At 42.3% G+C, this 20,731-nt stretch overlaps 2 protein-coding genes across 3 annotated transcripts in view; both read left to right on the top strand.

Moving 5' to 3' along the window:
- Positions 1-5,321, top strand: part of smarca4b (SWI/SNF related BAF chromatin remodeling complex subunit ATPase 4b) — a 19,930-nt gene extending 14,609 nt beyond the window's left edge. For both annotated transcript variants that reach the window (XM_020597067.1, XM_020597066.1), the window contains exons 30-34: positions 691-799; positions 1,197-1,298; positions 2,792-2,924; positions 3,207-3,346; positions 3,553-5,321. In XM_020597067.1, coding sequence (XP_020452723.1) covers positions 691-799; positions 1,197-1,298; positions 2,792-2,924; positions 3,207-3,346; positions 3,553-3,588 — 520 coding nt within the window. In that variant the 3' untranslated portion in view covers positions 3,589-5,321. The remainder of the gene's footprint in view (positions 1-690; positions 800-1,196; positions 1,299-2,791; positions 2,925-3,206; positions 3,347-3,552) is intronic.
- Positions 5,322-7,765: 2,444 nt separating this feature from the next.
- On the top strand, positions 7,766-19,973 carry ldlrb (low density lipoprotein receptor b). The gene is made up of 18 exons (XM_020597173.1): positions 7,766-8,068; positions 12,594-12,719; positions 13,078-13,200; positions 13,470-13,844; positions 14,186-14,308; positions 14,470-14,592; positions 14,817-14,939; positions 15,113-15,241; positions 15,351-15,522; positions 15,768-15,995; positions 16,153-16,271; positions 16,395-16,534; positions 16,985-17,126; positions 17,237-17,389; positions 17,480-17,638; positions 18,209-18,283; positions 18,436-18,596; positions 18,679-19,973. Exons 1-18 carry the CDS (start codon positions 7,987-7,989, stop codon positions 18,715-18,717), a joined length of 2,592 nt encoding a protein of 863 aa, XP_020452829.1. The 5' UTR covers positions 7,766-7,986; the 3' UTR covers positions 18,718-19,973.
- The last annotated feature ends 758 nt before the right edge of the window (positions 19,974-20,731 follow it).

The following is a 20,731-nucleotide window of genomic DNA, read 5'->3' as shown; positions in this document are numbered from 1 at the left end:
GTCATCTGCAAAAAGCAGAGACGAGATCCTGTGGTCCCCAAACCGGACTCCCTCCGGCCCCTGGCTGCACCTAGAAATTCTGTCCATAAAAATAATGAACAGAACCGGTGACAAAGGGCAGCCCTGCCGGAGTCCAACACGCACTGGAAACAAGTCTGACTTACTGCCGGCGATGCGAACCAAGCTCCTGCGCCGATCGTACAGGGACCGGGTGGCCCTTAGCAAAGGGCCCCGGACCCCGTACTCCCGGAGCACCCCCCACAGGGCGCTGGTGAGAAATATGAAACAAATCTGAAATTTTGGAGCAAACAAGTGACGTATTCATCAACATGACTGACTGTGAGAAACTGTCAGAGCAAATGTTGTTTGTCATCCATACACTTTAAACTGAATGAACTAGGAGAACCCTGTAGCTGAGTGGTTACTGTGAAGCGCACCATATACCCTGCTGGGGTACGCAACTTCGGCGGTTAAACTCCGATGGCTCTGTTGCAGGTCTCTGTTTCCCGTTTCCTGTCTGCCTCTATGCGACTCGCTAATTAATAAAGCCAAAAGTCCATAAATAAAGACTCTTAAATGGAATACACTAGTGTGGAGAAAGACAGGGTGATGGATCTCTCACATGGGCCTAGAACTTACAGATATTAATTGCTGTGTTTTGTTTCATCTTCATGATGTCATCTGCTGCAGTGCCAGTGGGCGTCAGCTGAGTGAGGTGTTCATCCAGCTGCCGTCTCGAAAGGAGCTGCCAGAGTACTATGAGCTGATTCGCAAGCCTGTGGACTTCAGGAAGATCAAGGTCAGATCAGCAACGATGATTCTTTTGCTTGATTGGTTACAGCAGCACAACAAAGAAAGCATCTGCTTTGTTGATTATTGATAGACTTATATGTATGCAAACATGGGCAACTGTGCCTCAGTGGGTAGAGAGGTTGTCTCCCAACTGGAGGTTCAAATCTCAGTGCCTGCAGTCCACTTCCACGCAGTCCTTGGGCAAGACACTGAACCCCCAAGTTGCCCCGGATGGTTAGATGGCCGATGGTTGAGGTGGCACCGCAGATGGCTGCCTCGGTTCTGTACCAGAAACAAATTTCTTGTGTGTAACATACTTGGCCAAATAAAGGTGATTATCCTGATTATGTCGCTTTTCATAATATACCAGGTGATGTACATCTGTCATTCCTTTCTGACACTAGGAGAGAATTCGAAGTCATCGCTACCGCAGTCTGGGTGACCTGGAGAGAGACGTCATGCTGCTCTTCCAAAATGCTCAGACCTTCAACCTGGAGGGGTCAATGGTGAGCTGTCATTCTATCTGTTTTGTAAAAGTTTCACTTAGAGCATCATATGCTGTATATCTTTAACTGGGTGTTTGTCTGATTTGTAACAGTGAAAGATGTCTGCCTCTACAGGTTCTATATTTAGGAAACCAGGAGGGTTGGTGTCTTGTAATTAATTTTAAAAATCTGATCAAATGTGTATGATACATTTTTATTATATGCATGTGTTTAATATATATATCAACTGCCCTGACAAAAATATTTTAAATATATTGACTTTAATATATTACTTTATTTATTTATTATATATGTAAATATATTTGCACCGATCAGCCATAACATTATGACCACTGACAGGTGAAGTGAATAACACTTATTATCTTGTTACAATGGCACCTGTCGGTGTTTGGGGTATATTAAGCAGCAAGTGAACATTCAGTCCTTGAAGTTGATGTGTTGGAAGCAGGGAAAACGTGCAAGCGTAAAGATCTGGGTGACGTTGACAAGGGCCAGACTGTGATGGTTGACAACTCGGTCAGAGCGTCTCCCAGACTGCAGGTCTTGGTGGGTGTTCCTGGTCTGCAGTGGTCAGTATCTACCAACAATGGTCTAAGGAAGGACAACGCTGATCCCTGTCCACCTCCGAAAGCACCTACAATGGGCATGTGAGCATCAGAACTGGACTACTGAGCAATGGGAGAAGGTGGCCTGGTCTGATGAGTCACATTTTCTTTTACATTATGTAGATGGCCTGGTGCATGTGCGTAGGGAAGAGATGGTACCGGGATGCACTATGGGAAGAAGGCGAGCAGGATGAGGCAGTGTGATGCTTTGGGCCATGTTCTGCCAGGAAACCTTTTGACATGTACCACCTCCCTCGACATTGTTCCAGACCAAGTCATGGCAGTGTATTCCTTAATTACAGTGGCCTCTTTGAGCAGGATAATGCTCCTGCCACACTGCAAAAATCATTCAGGAAAGGTTTGAGGAGAAGTGTTATAATCACCTTTATTTGGCCAAGCATGTTACACACAAGGAATTTGTTTCTGGTACAGAACCGAGGCAGCCATCTGCGGTGCCACCTCAACCATCGGCCATCTAACCATCGGGGGCAACTTGGGGGTTCAGTGTCTTGCCCCAGGACACTTCGACATGTGGACTGTAGGCACCGTGATTCAAACCTCCAACCCTCCGGTTGGGAGACGACCGCGCTGCCCACTGAAGCACAGTCGAACCACAGCACAACAATGAGTTCAAGGTGTTGACTTGGCCTTCAAATTCCTCATATCTCACTCCCTTCAAGCATCTGTAGGATGTGCTGGACAAATAAGTCCTCGGGGCCCCTACCTTGCAGCTTAGAGGACTTACAGAATCTGCTGCTGACCCACCCTTCACAAAGGTGTTAGTAATCACACCTGATGTGTGGGGCTGTGTATTTATGTCACTGTTGCCTTTATCATCATGGGGATAGCATCCTGGTGTTTTCTGCCACACTTTTCTTCTGTGAGCAGATATATGAGGACTCCATCGTGCTCCAGTCGGTGTTCACCAGTTTGAGGCAGAAGATCGAGAAGGAGGAGGAAAGCGAGGGAGAGGAGAGCGAAGACGAGGAAGAAGAGCAGGACGAAGGATCAGAGTCCGAATGTAAGCATGTCTGTATGAAGAGAGCAGCACAGAAGAAACTCTTCAGTCATATTTTATTTCAGTCTGTTTGTAAAGTGTTATTGTTAAACGAACCTTCAGTGAGTATTTTACTTTGCCAGTGGCCAGAACGCGCTGCGATGCCCAGGCTGTCGCCATCTCAGAGCCCATTCTTCACTCGAGACACCTCCGTTTCCCTTCAGTTACATTTTTGAAATGTTTTTTCATTTAAGTTAGAATATAAACATGTTGTGCAGATGTGTTTGTGTGTGGGTTTGTCTGCAGCTCGCTCAGTGAAGGTGAAGATCCGTCTGGGCAGGAAGGATAAAGCTGGAGATCGGGGAAAGGGACGCAGCAGACGAACAGGGCGCACCAGAGCCAAACCCGTCGTCAGTGATGACGACTCCGAGGATGAGCAGGAAGAGGTAACTCACTCTGTGTACGTGTGTGTGTGTGTGTGTGTGTGTGTGTGTGTGTGTGTGTGTGTGTGTGTGTGTGTGTGTGTCTGTGTGGATCTAACCCCGTGTAAATCACTTGTGATTGCAGCGGAAATTGGGAGAGAATGAAAGTCAATCAAACATCATGTCAAGTACAAGTAGTTTTCTAGGTTTGTCTGCTTCCTCTCTTGCAGGAGCGCTCCCTCAGTGCTACTGATGAAGAGTCCTGAACTGTACTCTGATGTGTAAGAAAAGGAAGTTTAAAGGGATGTTTCACCAACTAACTGAGCATCACACACAGTAAATAAAATGAACCCCTGTCAGCTCCATCCACCCTCAGTCAAATGGCAGAGAACTACAACAGGAGGAGGTTTGCAAAACTGCAGTATCACCTGGAAGCAGTAATATCATAATCAGATGTCATAAAATGCACAAGTTAATTAGGCTATGCACATCACTGCAGTCAATGATTTCTTCGTCTCTGCTGGGACTCAGTTGGACACCAAGGGATGAAATGAGCTTTTTATCTTTGTGTGCAAGTTCAAGAGCATGTTAGTGAGAACAGCGTCTGTGTGCAGCTGTCAGTGAACTACTTGAATGAACCTAGTGACAGTCTGCTCTGTTTACATGTATAAAGAGAGAGAGTCGCTTAGACAAACATAACTGATGAGCATTAAAATGCAGGAGTTCACATTATATTGCAGCAACCTAGAACAAACATGCTGCACATGATTTTACTGATCCTTTTTCATTATCTAAAAAATGTTGATCCTAACTTTGAACTAGACAACTGTGCTATTAAATTTTCATCATCAGCCTTTACTTACTGGAAGCACTTCTTCAGCTCAACTTAGAAAATATACTTCAAAATCCCTGAGCTGGGTGTAGCTGCTAATTTATGGAACTAACTGAAACAATTGCAACATTTGACTTACAGTCCCCCTACGATAAGCATTATACAGACATTAATAAATGGTTTATAACTTACTATACTGTAGCTCCAAGCAAAAGGGACATTTTCAAGTGTTTATTTAGGTACAGTATTTGTCAACACTTGTAGCTTCACTTACAGAGACATATTTTATATTATCAAAACAGTTTTATGAAATTGTCTTTCATTTTTTGTTTATAAACCATATGGGTGTCTGCAGGAGGAGTTATAGTTCTTGACAAATACATTAATAAACGCTTCATATCTGGTTGCAGCTGCATTATAATGTGTTATAAACACTTAGTAAATGTGACCTTACCTCATGTCTGGACATAAACCAACTGGATGTTTCACCTCTGCTTCACAGTGGCGATGTGTTGTAACAGCAGTTGACCCACTCTGGAGCCACTGTGATTACCAACGTGTGTGTACATCACACAGTTCACTCATATGTCATATTTGTGACCGGGGCTCACTTTTTGACTTGGAAACCCAGGCTGCTGGGTGTTTCCAGACTCCTAAGATGCTCTGTAGTAACTGACCACAGTTATTTGACTGAGGTTTAATGGAGCCGAGTCCAGGTCACGCCCCAGTATTGTATATACGGTACAGTATCAAAACAACCTGCTGCTGCTTACCTGTTACACTTCCAGTATAAGCACTTGTAACTGTTGATTGTAGACATAAAGAATCATGAGGTTGTATTTCATCAATGAGTACTGTAATTTTAATTGATTCTCTTTTAGTTGTTGTGTGGTGGTTTTAGGGTTTAAGAACCATGTGATGTGTTTTGGCACTCTTTATGTTTTTTATTTTAACACAAAGGACCAGAGGCTCTTCTCTGCTTGTGAATGTCTGATGGCTGTGTGGTGTTGGACATACTGTAAAGGGGTTTTTTAGAGTGTAATGTCAATGCACGTGTGTACAGCTCGCAAGTTCAGTACTGTACTTTTCTCATTATGCTTGGTTTACTAGAGTTAAGAAGACACAGCCAAAGTATCAGTGTTTTCTCCACTAAATTATTAAGATCTGTCTGTGTTGTCTTGTGTCATTGTTGCCGGAACTCAAAACATAACAATAAACCACAGTCAACGTGAATGTTGTTGTTCGTGTGATAAAACAGCTAAACAACAAAATTCATTGTGGTGGAGCGTAGCAAGTCGTAGTAGAGCACAATGGAGCAGAATGGTTTGATTTGGAGCTTCATGCATGTTTCATTGTGTTATTAGGGCCAAGCAGTGAAAAGCCTAGTCAGGCTACCCTTTATTTAAAATGCACAACTAAATAGAATTTAACAAACCACATGACAACACCATTAACAAAAACAAAGTTATTGAGACAATTTTAAAGTTTTAACTGTAGCTGTCCCATTCCTCCTGCTCTTCACTCTCAGCAAAGTTGATCTCGTCATTTTGTTGTAAAAAGCCTACGTGCTCACTCACTTTAAATTGTTTTGGCAACAAGTAGTTGTTTTTCCTTTAATTTGCCAAGAGTCTGTATGACTCACCACTGACTTCAGAAGTCGGTAAATTGTATGTTTTTACTGAATCCCGTACAGGTAACAGGTGTAGTCAGAACTGCAGACTGAGAACCTGCACACAGTACTTTCAGTGTGCCTCCCTGTGGGTGTGTTCAGTGGGTGTAGTGTGAATGTGTAAGCTCCTATGCTGACATTCCAAAAATACCTCCTGCCGTTCATTCCCTGCCTCCAACAGGAGCCAGCCAAGGCCCTCCCCCCACTATGTGCACACAGGGTCCCCTTATAGTAGCATAAGTAGAGTTTGTCTTTCTGATTGACCTGATTTAGGGTTTATTTGAGGAGACAGACTGATTTTTATGTTGCTTCAGCTCATAGCCATGGTTTGTACATTTCATTATAATTGTAACTTAGTATTCAGACTTTGACTTGGGGACCAAGATGGGAATTACAGGGGGCGTAGTAATTATCATGGACAAGTCTTCTAAACCAAAGCGCTCTCTACCTCACAGATCAGTCAGAAAAACTCACACTCATAAGACACTTTGGAACTGGATCAAGGAATTACATAAATTTGCATAAATGGAGAGATAAGTAGACGGGGATGTAGAGCACTTTCTCTCAGTAAATCACTTCCAGGGAAAATGTACCTAGTCATGGATGCATCCCCCTCTGAGTAGCTCATAATAGTTTCTCTGTGCTGCATTTGTGGTTATGTTTCCTAGACTTATTTTGCGTTAATGGTGATGTTTTGTATTACAAATGTTCTGTGTGCTTTTGAAGTGGAACAGAAAACATAGACTGTGGATATAAACCTGCAGTTTTAAATTTGCACAGCTCTAGTTTCATCCTTATGAATCAAGTTAAAGTCTGACTTTTAACAAACCAGACTCCTCAAAATTTATTTTAGATCCAGCATTTGTAGATGCTGCCTCTATTGCACACATTTAAGTTGGTTTTATTTACAGGGAAGATTTTAGCTTTTTCAAATATGTAAATTAATGTGCTGAAACCGGCTTTTAAATGATAAGTTCACATGCACATGGTTACACTGAATCAGTCTTTGCTGGCTGTAATTATTAAACCTGTTTGGCAGGCTTTTATAATATCCCTTTCAAATGTAAATCTGAGGCTTAACTGGAGCTAAGCTGAGGCTTCAGCAGTCTGAGCTGATCAATCACAGTCTCTCAAACTTGCAGTGTTCTTATTGCAACATTCCTTCTTTTTGTGTCTGTGTTTGCTGTGGTGGAGGGATTGTGACACAAAGAGGAAATATTGTACAACAGGATTGTAATGTTGGAAGATGCCTATTGATTTGTTTAGGTCAGGTTAACCTGGCCTCATATGAACGGAAAATAAGCTGGACTGTGTTAACAGAAGGAGGCCTGTGGATTGTTATGCCTCATCTCTTACACTGCAATCACATAGGGGTCTCTTAAAATAGGAAAAGGTTTATAATACTGACAAATACAGTACATTAATAAACACGTCATTCTAGCTATGCACAATTACATCTTAGTGTCTTATAGACCATTTATTAAATGTCTTTACTGGTTAGTAGATGCTAATTAGCTGGATCCAAAGCAGACTGTTAATGCTATGTAGAATTTATTTGCTGTGTACACATTTTTCAAATAATCTTGAAGAGACGGCTTCTGAAAACCAAACTAAAAGGTCTACCACTCCATCCAAGAGGTTTAAAATACCCTGAAAATGACAAAGGATGTGGAGAGAGTTTCCCAGAGTCTGGCAGCAACCCCCACCTCATGTCAGTAGGAAACAAAGCTGCAGTAGGATCCAGCTATTGGTGTACCCACAAAGGCCCCCGTGTACTGGTACATGCTATCCGTTTTTTCATTAGTTCATTCATTCTTCCTGTTACACACACACACACACACACACACACAAACCATCTCAGTGATACAGCAACATTGTGGCTCCTCCCCGTCGGTGCTCATGTCCAATTTTAAACATCACACCACTGCCGTAGCACCGCCCTCCTGTCAGCCTCATAGAAAATGGTCAGTTGTGACTCGGACTCTACAATATTTGGTTTGCACTCGCTTTTTACGCACAGCCGCGGCGTGACTCCTCTGCTTGTCCACTCCATCTGAACCAACGCCTTTTACGCACAGATCCTGTGTTGGAGTCTCCTCCACACTTGTAGCTGACTTGACTTTTCTTTTCCTATCAAATACGGAGAGACAGGGAGGACGGGACATGACCTGGACGCGGAGGCCACTCACCGGAGGGTCCATATTTTGGTGTCTGCTGATGCTGATTCATTGTTCGCTTCACGCAGGTATGAAACGTGATTTCCTGGCAAGTCGTTTATTTGTTTTACCATACAGAGGAGAGGGATGCTGTGGAAGTTGGCGAGGCTCAGTGATTAGATACATATGAATATAAAGCATATTCCATGTACCAGTGTTTATCACTTAACCTCACACCAAATGGGAGTTGGTCCTTTGATTTGGGCTGGTTTGGGGTTTCCGGGCTGATTATATGTTATGGATGAAATGTTCCAATGAGGCTCTTGCACTTATCATGTAAAGTGAATGAGAGCTATTTTCAGATCAGAACATTTGGTCTGTTCTGAATTTTACTTTAAATGTACCTGTAAATCCGATATGGAAATTTAAAAAAATGATACAGGGGGTTAAAAACACATTTGATTTACAATTTCGACATGTATGAATGGAATTTACGCACTATGATTTGATTGGTCCTGTGTGTCCTAAGAATGCCACCCAGCAGCCAATGACGTCGGCCGTGTTGCCGACCGGTGTCAAGTTGCAGATGGTGGAATTAACACAGAAACTGGCGGCTGTCAATGGAGGAGCGTCCGTCTACGGCATGCACAGCGCCTCAAGCCACGCCCCCTCGCGTTAAGTCACTCAACTTGCGCCCCCCTCCCCATTTCCTCTTGGTTGGGGGGCGTGACCGGAGTTATCGTGAGGGGCGTGAGTCAAATTGCGTAACGTGAGGGTGCGTGGGTTCAGGCGGTCTGCACACCGCAGCCGGACCCTACGGACCCCTGTTGGGGTCAAAGAGAGAAAGTGCGGCTTTAACGCCGGCTTTGTGGGAGCATTGTTAAGCTAAACGAAATGGGATGCGGGAAATAGTGCATTTCTCATTTAGCTTGCCAGGCTTATTCAGGAGTAGGCCAATGCTCGCGCGTGTGTCCGTACTACACATAGGTTATAGGCACAAAATAATCTGTCACATCATGCCAGAGAAAGAAGATTCTATTTTATCATTCTGTTTATGTGAAATAAAGGAATTAATGAATATTTTGAGTGTTACATTGAACATCCACAAGTCCCCCAGTCCATGTACAACATGTATTGCAAAAGTAAGGATACATAGGATATAAGAAAGCACTTTAATTCTTATAGCTCGTTTTTATAGCACTTAAAGTTGTGCTTTACAGGAAGAGGACTAGGAAAAGGGGTCGAGAGTTGATTAAAGAGACAGAAAATGTCATTAATGCAGTCATTGAAGTAATGCTGATATAAGACGGGAACAAATGGCTGAATGAGATGTAGGTTATATATATTTTTTGCTTCTTTATTGAATAAAAGTTGTTAATATTAACATGAAACCACAACCTTTTCTATTTTATGTTGGAACTGGTATTAATAATGGTCTCCAGTTTCCAGAGGTAAAGCAAAGAGTTTGGCAACAAATTAAGCCATTTATTTTCAGGGAAAGATGAAAAGAAGAGAAAGAGTTAATCTTGTGCTCCCCACGGCCAACAGTGTGCTGAGAATGAACCCAGCTCCCACTCTGCAGCTGCTCAAGTAATCTCAACTGTCCTCCAAAGGACAGCTCCAATCCAAGTCATAAAGAGGAGTTTATATAAAAAAAGGGCCTGCACTTTTACCTACATGGGAGTCCAATTTTAGACCTTGGTGACTCACAAAGACACACACTGTGGGGCTGCCACCAGTCAGTTACCTCTGCAGCATCATGCACACATATGCATCCTTTACTGAATACACTGCAGCCTTTCTTCTTTTCAACATTAACCCACAGGATACTGGCATTAAGTGAAAGGTAGAGAGGAAATGCGCAGCAGTTTGTCTCGTCTGCAGGCGTTGACCTCATTATCAACTCTTAGATTTGAAATCCTGCATGAAGCTGAAAGTCCAAACCTAATTTGAATATGTCCAGCACTATTGATGTATCATCCAGTGACCACAGCAAACTCATCTCAGTAATGTGCAGGCAGATTAAGGAACCACATTATTCCCTGGTTATTTATTAACTGCTGTGTGTATGTTTGAGTTAATAGACACACCTCTGTGAAGGCTTCTGGTGTGTCCACATTCTGTGCATGGGCCCTAAAAAGACAGAAATGCATCAGTTAAACAACAAAGTCACAGAAGCATTGTGGGAATGCACCATTGCGATAATGACGACTCTAACCTCTTGGGAGTATCTTCCGTTCATTCATCCAGCTTCTGCTGTCACAAAAAAGCACAAGCTTTTAACATTTTGCATTGAAGCATAGCATTCTGTTTTGTGTATGAGGTGCTCCAGTGGCCTTACAATCTGCTGACTGTCAGGTCCACACTTGGGTTATATACAGCATCTGAAGGATGCAGTTTCTCTGCAGAAACAGCTGCACTTTCCGCCTGAGAAGCAGTTCAAACAAGTCTGTTTACCCACACTTTGTGGTCTGTCTGTAGGTGTAAACATCAGCAGCATGGAGCTTGTTCTGCTGTTCAAATCAAGATGAAGTAGCGGTTGTCTGCGTGACAGGTTTGCAGCTTTTAGACATTTGACTGTGACTTATGGTCAGCCAGTTCAATTTCCAGAAAAGCTTTAGGGACCAAAAATATGTTCAGTGAGGATTAATGAGTAACTTAACCGCTTATGCTTTGTTACAAATGAAAATGGAAGTAGCTCTAAATATTGGGGATTTTTTTTATTGCACTTGACTTACAATTGGACAAAACAGCAAACAATGTCTTTTTGAGTCACCAGGCAGAAACTGCACAGAAAAGATGTCCTGAAGAATTACAACTGAACTGATTTCTTGGAAAGCAGCAGGAAAGATTAGCAGTGGAAAAATGGAAACACTAGGCTGTATCGTTTATAGTTTCCACCCTCAAAGATGAAGTCAGGAGGTTGAATGCCAGGAAGTCCCAGCATGTTGACTACTTCTGGTCGATTCAGTGAAATAAATGAACATTCTTAAAAATGGAGCATGATGGAAGGAGACTTCCATGGAAACTCTTTTGTTATAAACGTGCCAGCGCAGACTTTCAGGAACAGCGGGAACGTGCTTTGGAAACCCTTTTCTTGGAAGCCCCACTAGCGGCATGTCTGGCCCCTCTGTAAACATCTGTGTCAGTTTGTGGTTTCCCTGGAAAGCAGAATGTTATGGAGTGCACAGGAAAAGCTTCCCTAGAGGAACCAATGTTTTTCTGTTATTCAGTGGCACAATGAAATTTTTTAATGTTCTGAATAACAAATGATGACGACTTCTTACATCTGATTTTCAGAACAGGAGGAGCTAACTCTTGGTGGCAATCCCAGTATTGAGAAAGCACCCTTCCCTTATTTTACCATCTTCTGAAACCCATCCCTTTGTCATAATGGGTGAGACCTGTACTGTTGCTTTTTAACTGTCATCACTCAAGCTGATGGACTTCCCGGTGTTTAATCTTCACCTGTGTCTGCCGGGCACCATGGTGATGCTGTTATGAGGAAAGCCACTCTGGGGCCAATAAGCAACTGGTGGTGTGATTGTTCAGCTCCTCCCATGCTATTGTCTTAAAGGCATAGTTTGACTTGTCCCCAGTCTCCAAGTCACAGTGGGCACCGGTAGTGCGGAGGTGATGGAGGATGACACATACTTGTTGTGTTAAGTTCACATGAACTGTGATGTTGATGCCCTTTTTGCTTTGACTGGTGGTTTCACTGAGGCGTGGTCATCGAGGGCCAAGACCTCAGATCCTCAGATAAACCAGGGTCCATCTAAGATTCTTGGACAACTTAACCTTAATAAAGCTGTTGCAACTTGCATGACAGAAACCGGTGTGAGTCCTGTTCCATAGCTGAAATGTGTCATACCGGTGACACAGCAGAGGCGTGCGTGGTTTAAACATTCCTTCTTTTTAGTCATGTAGCATTGATGGGTGCTGCCCCTGTATGTCTAAGAAGCTAAGCTGTAGATAAGACCAACAGTTAAGTACATAATTAAACATGTAATAAAAGCAATAACAAACAAAATAATAATTTAGTGAGTCAGAAGCTGCATCATTACATGAAATAGACCCTTTTAAAATAACTAAATAAGTTTATTTTATTTGTCATTCTCCCTTTTTCACCCTCTTTGTTTATATTTTTAGTTTTAAAAACATTGAGAAAAAGTTTGAATCACTTAAAATTTTGTTTGTGTTTGTGGGTATGAGTGCACGTGTGCGATAAGGGCCGATAACAAAAGATAGGACTGATAATTTTATATTCTCACAAGTAGTTTTACGCTAAAGTTTTATAACATCCTGTCTTGATCCAACTTGAGCCAGGGAATTGCACACTGTTGTTATCTTAATTTGGTAATCCCCTCTGGGCTAAGCAAAGATTCCACAGTATGCTTTTCACACAGTTCACTTATCTGAATTTCAGTGACCTTCAAATGCAACTTTATGTCCCGCACATGATTTTTAGTTAACCTCACAAGGATGTGTGTGTTGACACAAGCTTACATCACTACAAGATGCCGATAATGTCAGAGCATGTAAATGAAGTTTGTCCTCGTGTCACTCTGAATGAACTTGTTTTTAATGTATGAACGTCCTTTTTATTGGTTGCAGATGCAGCGTTCACCTGCAGATCCACTCAGCTTAAGTGTGGAAACGGGAGGTGTGTCACCCGCAAGTGGATCTGTGATGGAACAGACGACTGTGGCGATGGAACCGATGAGCTGCCTGAAACCTGCGGTGTGTTATTTTTTCACTGAGGACCTATAACGTCAATCCTGCCTGTGAATGGCATATGCAATACTTGACAACTAAGCTGCACCAAATAATTGTGTATAAATGAAACTATTTCTATAAAATATTACTAATACAAGCAATGAAAAGAATGAAGAACCATTTTGACTTTATTGCTTTACTTGCTTGTGCCACTATTATCATCAGCAACAGTTACAACAGTGAGTCAGAAATACATTAACAAAGGTAGTGTAGAACAGTAACTTTCAGGTAAATGATTGCTCAGTTTTACAGTACACTCTAATTCTAGCCACAAGCCTTATCTCTCTGACATTTGAGTCATACGTCCTCTTCCTGCCCTCAGCAAGCAAAATCTGTCGGGAGTCAGAGTTCAATTGTGGTCCTCCCTTGAATCAGTGTATCCCAGGAAGCTGGCACTGTGATGGCAAAGCTGACTGTGACAACGGGGCTGATGAGAAAAACTGCAGTAAGTTTTACATTAGAATAGACTTTATTTACTCCATCAATACCTATAAATGATTCTTAAATTATACAAAGAATAAAGCTGAATACTTAAAAGCATAGTTATTACTTACATAGTCACAAAGACCCATGCAAGTAGGTTTAAACCAGTCTTATAATAAGTTGCTCAGACATGTGAAATGTGATAACAAGAACTCTCAACTCTATCAGTGTGTTCTAGTTGCCATATTATCAGATTAATTTCCCTCTTCTCTCTCACCTGACTCACCACAGCAGCCAAACAGTGCACAGCTGGAGAGTTTCGTTGCGCCAGTGGTCAGTGTATATCCACCGCTTTCGTCTGCGACAATGACAACGACTGCTTGGATGGCTCAGATGAGGCTTCCTGCCCCAAACCCACTTGCAACTCTCGCTCCTTCCAGTGCAACAACTCCGTGTGTGTGCCAGCCCTGTGGCGCTGCGACGGAGCCAGCGACTGTGCTGACGGGTCTGACGAGTGGCCGGAGAACTGTGCAGGACACCAGTCGGGGAAGGCAGCGAGCTGTGAGGCCAACGAGTTCCAGTGTGTGAATGGGGAGTGTATCCACAGCAGCTGGAGGTGTGATGGAAGCGCAGACTGCCAGGACAAATCAGACGAGCTCAACTGCAGTAAGTTGGCTTTCATGGAGTATTACTTATTCCTTCCTAGCTTTTTTCATTCCATCCATCTTCTCTTCTGCAAAACTCTTTCTCTCTAATAAATATTCTCTGATTCCATTTTAATGCATTTTAATACAAAGCAGAGCCTAACAGGTGTAATCTATTCATGCCTGAGCATCCATAACATGCTATTGTTATCCAGAGCCACCTGTGCACACTCAGTATTGTCAATATTGACACAAGTTTAACGATAAATCATGTCAGTGATGATGTTTCTTCTCATTCTATAGTCTCTCATTCTTCGATGCAATCCCTTTGTCACTTTCTCACCCATTTGTCTCCATTTATAGGTCGCTCCACTTGTCATTCAGACGAGTTCCAGTGTACTGACGGTACATGTATCCATGGCAGCCGTCAGTGTGACAAGACGCCTGACTGCAGGGACCTCAGTGATGAGATGGGCTGCCACATAGGTGACTCTCACAGAGATCCAGTATAGTCTCACCCACACATTTGGAAACTGAAGCTAATATTTTCTTCCTTAAAATCCAATGAAAAGTCTTCAGGTATTCACATAACAGCCTCATATCATTAGATTACAGTAAAATTCATACTCCCCTGCTTTTCCCCACAGAACATGTATGTGAAGGCCCAACCCAGTTCAAGTGCCTCACTGGAGAGTGCATCAGCATGGAGAAAGTGTGTGACACACATAAAGACTGCAGGGATGGGTCAGATGAACCTGACAAAGAGTGTGGTAAGTAAAGTCTTATTTAGCCATTTACCAAGTATGTCCAGCTCCACTGGTGCTCCGGTAAAAATAAAAAACATAACCACATCATAGCCTGAAAAATATGTTTGGTCTGTCCAACTGGCCTGGGTAGGCTGTGGTTTGAGTGAGCGAGTTAACCATCAGTTTCAGCTGCTGCTGGGAAAATGGTTGTCGTGCTATTTGAAAACTGTGTATCTGCACCTCCACAGGCAACAACGAGTGTTTGAACAAAAATGGCGGCTGCTCCCATTACTGCAGGGATCTGAAGATTGGCTACAACTGCTCCTGCCCTGCTGGCTACAGCCTGAAGATGGACCAGAAAACCTGTGAAGGTGAGAGGAAGCAGTCTGCCATTTGAAATGTGATCTCATTCTATTTCAGGAGCTGGTTGTGGCTAGCTTGGGGGTGTGAAAATGTGTGAATTACAAACTTTGTAAGGAAAGGTCCAAATATCTCAACATCTAACTCAGAATTTTCCCCATGCCTTCTGCTCTTCTGCCTGCAGACATTGATGAATGTGCTGTGCCGGACACTTGCAGTCAGATCTGCATCAACCTGCCTGGCAGCTATAAGTGTGACTGTAAAGAGGGCTTTGTGATCAACCCTGCGACCAAGACATGCAAGGCTGAATCAGGTAAAGAAAGCTTGTCCTTACTGAAAGCCTGCTCCTAAGAGGCATGTTCATATAGCATTAGTTTCTGTCTGAAAACCACGACTAAACTCTTCTCTTCTGCATTCTGCAGGAACTGTACCCACCCTGTACTTTACCAACAGACATGAGGTGAGGATGATGACGGTGGACCGCAGCGAGTACGTCCGTCTGATCCCACAGCTGAAAAATGCTGTGGCTCTAGACATGGATATGCCAAACAAGATGGTCTTCTGGTCTGACTTGTATCTGAAGAAAATCTACAGGTAACAGAATTTTATTGATCTCTTAAAGAAGAGGACCACCTCTTGTTTAAATTAAGGTCTTACCATTAGATTTACACCACACCATCAATCCTACATCTGGAACTCTGTACTCCATAGAAATGGCCAGTCAAGATAAATAAAGATCACCCAATTGTGAATGAGAGGCTGTGATGTAGACTGCAGTCTAGACGAAGCGATATGTCTCTCTAAAGTGAATCTATCAACCCTCGTGTCCTTCCCAACAGCTCCAACATTGAGGTGGCTGCTAACTCCTCTCACCACACTGTAGTAATTGACAGTGGGATTGAAGCCCCAGAGGGCATCGCAGTGGACTGGATCCATGGCAACATCTACTGGACTGACAGCAGTTTGAAGACTATCTCTGTGGCAACGACAGATGGCAGCAAGAGGAAGACCCTGGTTACGGAAAATCTGGAGAAGCCAAGAGCCATCACAGTGGACCCAGTAAATAAGTAAGTGAATGTTTCAGACTGATTTGCAGATGTAGAACAGAAATAATAACTTAGATATCTCATGAAACTGTAAATTCTGGATCAACCACAGCTTTTTCTTGATTGTCTTTATAGTGTGTTTCCGGTTTTTATGAATTTTTCATTTTCCCCTCATTAGCTTTATGTACTGGACAGACTGGGGTGAGAAGGCTAAGATAGAGAGGAGCGGGTTGAATGGAGCAGATCGCTTTGCCTTGGTAACAGACGACATTATGTGGCCCAATGGCATTGCCCTAGGTAAGCTGAACTTCACGGATGCGCTAAATGGAAACCGAAATTTTCCATTCAAACTGCATGATGAGTGCACAGTCGTGTTAATCAGTCAAATATCTCACTGTCTGTGTGTTTCTCTCTGGACAGACATGGTCAACCAGCGTCTGTACTGGGTGGACTCAAAGATGCACACTCTGTCAAGCATCGATGTGAATGGAGGGACCCGCCACAGACTGATTTTCAGTGAAGACAAGCTCTCGCACCCCCTCTCTCTGACTGTCTTTGAGGTTAGTGATGAAGTTGATGTATCCCCAGATAAAGGTTAAGTCACTGAAGGTCAAAGATGCTTGGGCCATGTTATCACATTAAAGTAATTCAATAGGTAGTTGCTTGTATTTGTTATGTAGCCTGCTTAGAGTTAACTGGTTGATCAGAAACATTATGCAACATAATGGGAACCTGTTATGATTTTCTGGACTAACTGTCTCCTCCCTGGTTTCTTAAAACACTGCTGTGCAATTTTGAAATTTTACCAGTGAACTTTATTACTGTACTTCAAACAAGTCCGTCAGTAATCCAGTTTGTGCACAGTTATTTGGCTTGAAATGGTTTATAAAATATAAAACCAGAGCTGTAACTATGTAATTAATTATTAGTCAGTCTTTAAAATCAATCCTTTGTGTTTGAGGAAACTTTAGCAAATAATTAATCAACCCATATTTTCCTCTTTTAAATAGGAGAAAGTGTTTTGGACAGACATGGACAACAGTGCCATCTTTAGTGCTAACCGCCTGACGGGAATGGACATCACCGAGCTGGCGGGGGACCTGGTCCAACCAGAGGGCATCATACTGTACCATGACCTCAAGCAGCCCATTGGTACAGAAACATCACTAGATTAGACCTGGGAACTATCTTAACAAACAAGAAGTTATTAAGGCCATATAATGTTTTATAATGTTTATTGTTCCTGCCTTTCTCTCTTATAGCTAGGAACTGGTGCAAGGAGAGTAACAGCATGAATGGAGGTTGTGAGTTTCTTTGCCTCCCTGCCCCTGCGATCAACAAGCACTCTCCTAAATACACCTGTGCCTGTCCTGACCACATGTCCATGGGACAAGACATGAGGACATGTGTGACAGGTACATGGTTCCTGCTCATTGCACTATAAATGAAATGACATTTAACACAGAAACAGGACAAGTAACCTTTATGTTTTTCTTTCCCGACAGGCTCAGTTGATCCCACCGCAGCCACCAAGCCGGCTTCGCCTAGGCAGCCTGTCCCTACAACTACTACAACTACAACCACCAGCACTACCAAAACACTCTCTACTACCTCTTCTATCCTGTCCAAACAGAGCACAGAGCAGCCTTCCGCCACTGCTCAAGGTACAGGAAGGGGCTGTGCTGGATCAATGCAATGTCTGTGTCCTGAGATAGGACTTTAACACATCTGAGCCAATCAGAAATAGTGAAATGATTAATGAAAGACTAAATTAGTTCTGCTGTACATTATCCCTGATAAAAACAAGAAGTTAAAAGAATATGTCAGCATTTTTGAAAATATTATTATTTACTTTCTTACCAATAGTTATGTGGCAGTGGGATTTAATGTTAAGCTATAGCCAACAGCCAGTTAGTTTAGCTTAGCATAAAGACTAGAAACAAGGGGGAAACTCTCTGTCCAGTGGTAACATTATTCACCTACCAGTGCATCTGAAGTTCACAAATTAACACATTTTATCTCATCTGTTTAATCCACACACAAACCAAAGTTTGAAAACAAGCTGTGGTTTTACGTAGGGATATGCGAGGGACTCCTGTGGGACTGTTTCTTGGCTGGACACAGCGACTTCCCAGAGTCTCAGTTCCATTGCCGTTGCTTGATAGTGGTGTTGATTTTCTCATCTAACCTCAGTGACTTCTATAAAGACAAAAATGTGTTCTCTGCTTTTTCAGATAGAAGATTGGAAGCCGTGCCTGCAGAGGCCCCTTTGTCCCACCCTGTAGCTCTCTACGTCGTGGTGCCAATAAGTAAGTACATTTCAGCTCTTCATAACTTTCTGTCATGGTCCCGGCCTGCCCTGCTCAGTCACACAGTTTAAATACAATTTTATCTCTGCTCTTATTATCACTACTTCATTTGTTTACATCAAATAACCTCTGACTTTTCTCCTGCTCTCCAGTGATCATGTCCTTGCTGGTCTTCGGAGCAGTGTTGCTATGGAGACACTGGCGTATAAAGAACACCAATACCATCCACTTTGACAATCCAGTGTACCAGAAAACCACAGAGGATGAGGTGCACATCTGCAGGAACAGCTCTGAAGGCTACGTTTACCCTCAGGTATATCCACTAGATGTTGTCTCTGAACATGTAAGGATGTGGCTTCACAGATGTGCTTATTCAGTGTTACATTTTCTTGCAGAGGCAAATGCTGAGCATGGAGGACATGGATGTCGCATGACAAAGATGAAGAAGACACTAGCTTTATTTGAAGTTTTTTTGTGGATGCTCACAGTGACAAAGCGACAAAGGTCATTTTTTTCCACTGTTGCTGCTGCTTAACAGTCCCCTCCCTCCCCTCGTGGCCTCATTTTGTGGCTTATGTCTCTGATATCAGCACTGTGTCATCTAAGTCTGAAAAAACTTGGGGGAAAAAAAAGACCTTTCAAACTTTCGAATGACAAAATGGAGCACAACTACAGGAAGCCAAGAAATGGTTTCAAAATGAAGGAGTGAGGCATGGTTTCAGAAGATGATCATCTCGGTTCCAGAGCCTTGACTTTTGCAGACACAGAATGTCAATTACGTCAGTCTTTCTTCAGAGATTTTAACTTGAAAAGCCTGGCCTGTACTGTCTTAACACTCGTGCGTGCCTTCCACCTTCCAAACCCATTTCTGTTAATGTCCTAGTGCAGTAATGGCCTTGCTGTTGTTATATTGTGGCCTTCTCTTCTCCTGGACACAGCTTTGCAAATTTTGATCCCTCCCATATGAGAGGCATTTGTCTCCGTCACCCATTATAGTTTTTCTCACAGGTGAATCACATCAGTGCTTTTACGTTATTTGTTTTTTCCTTTTACGACAATCTCTGACGGGGGCATGCGTCAAAGGTTTACACTCTAAATGGAAAAGCTGCTGCTTGAAATGAATCAAAATGAAGAAAATTAAAGTAAAACATGATTGTAATGATTACTTATCATGTAACGATGTAAATATTTTGTAAAACAATCTTATCTTCACTCCGATATTGCCTTTTTACATTTGTAAAATTTACTCAAGATATATTGTATATATGCACGACAGTCTTATTTATTTCTGAAAATATACGAGAGAAGGTTTTTTTTGATTGTCATCTGGCTGTAAATACAGTAGTACTACATTTTTTTGTTCCAGCCAGGTCAGTTTACCTTTTACATTGTGCAGCTGTTATTTAATTTGTGTTCAATCAAATATTTGGTCACCTGCTCAAGTTTGTGTGTACGACATCCTGCGTGCTGCATGTTGCTGAAAATTACTGGAGAAACTTGCTCTATTCTCTACACCACTGTTTGTTTCTGTGTCAGTGACAATGACATAATTTATTTTGCTGCATCGGTTTCCACTGTGAGATTAAATGAACACACTGTGTGCACTATGCAAAGCACGGGCCTCTCCGAAGTGATTGAATGTATCGATCGATGCCTGCACATCGCTAATGTACATCGCTTTGTTTGTTCTTGGTTGTGTTGGTCTTTTTTCAATAAAAGTTTTAAAAAATACTTACCTGTCTTTTTCATTAATGAAGCATGGTTTTGTGATTGAGAAAAGATGTATTGTGATTGAGATAAACGGGCACATCTGAGAAAAGACAGTCTGTGGGGTATCTCCATACTACAGAATAATTCGAAGCAGGTTTTGAGAATGTAGAGTCTTCACAGATGCAGCTGAAGTCTCATCCACTCCAGATGATTAGATTGGAACATGAGGTATAAGCTGATCTTAGCATTCAGTGTTTTTACCCAAAGCTAATCATTATAAAACCGGATACAGTAGAGGTCCATGAATCCTGCTTATTTTTATGTTGCACACAAAGTGTTGCAGCTGATCACCAGCTTTTGCCCTCCCTTTGTGCCTTTGTCTAAAGCAGGCATTTGTTATCACATGATGGGGAATTTTACAGTACGTCCTTGTATCTAAGCCAGCTTTAACAAATGTGGTTTGAATGACATTTGAATGTGGGGCTGGTTTCACCTGTTGCCTTTGGTTTAAAAGGAAGGCACCGACTTTAGCAGTATCAACGATGTCTCGACTTTTAAACAAACTCCAAATCAAAAAAATTCTCTCCACCGTTAATTGATGTGCAAAGATGATTGTTTGTTTACCTATTATAATTACAAATGTGATAAAGGTGTGCCCTATACTTCCTATACTTTTTTAAAAGTTGTTTTTATTCTGCCCATGTCATTATAAAATAATTAAAAGGGACTTGGCCATGG

Source organism: Monopterus albus, unplaced genomic scaffold (genome assembly GCF_001952655.1).
Source record: "Monopterus albus unplaced genomic scaffold, M_albus_1.0 scaffold32.1, whole genome shotgun sequence".
NCBI classification, from domain to species: Eukaryota; Metazoa; Chordata; class Actinopteri; order Synbranchiformes; family Synbranchidae; genus Monopterus; species Monopterus albus.
This window is presented reverse-complemented; position numbering and strand designations above follow the sequence as displayed.

Excerpts from the sequence above, each read along its gene's own strand:
- ldlrb (XM_020597173.1), top strand. The coding sequence starts at position 7,987 with ATGACCTGGACGCGGAGGCCACTCACCGGAGGGTCCATATTTTGGTGT. Across the intron at positions 13,845-14,185 it reads ATCAGACGAGCTCAACTGCA|GTCGCTCCACTTGTCATTCA; the intron begins GTAAGTTGGCTT and ends CTCCATTTATAG. Across the intron at positions 14,940-15,112 it reads GGACCAGAAAACCTGTGAAG|ACATTGATGAATGTGCTGTG; the intron begins GTGAGAGGAAGC and ends TTCTGCCTGCAG.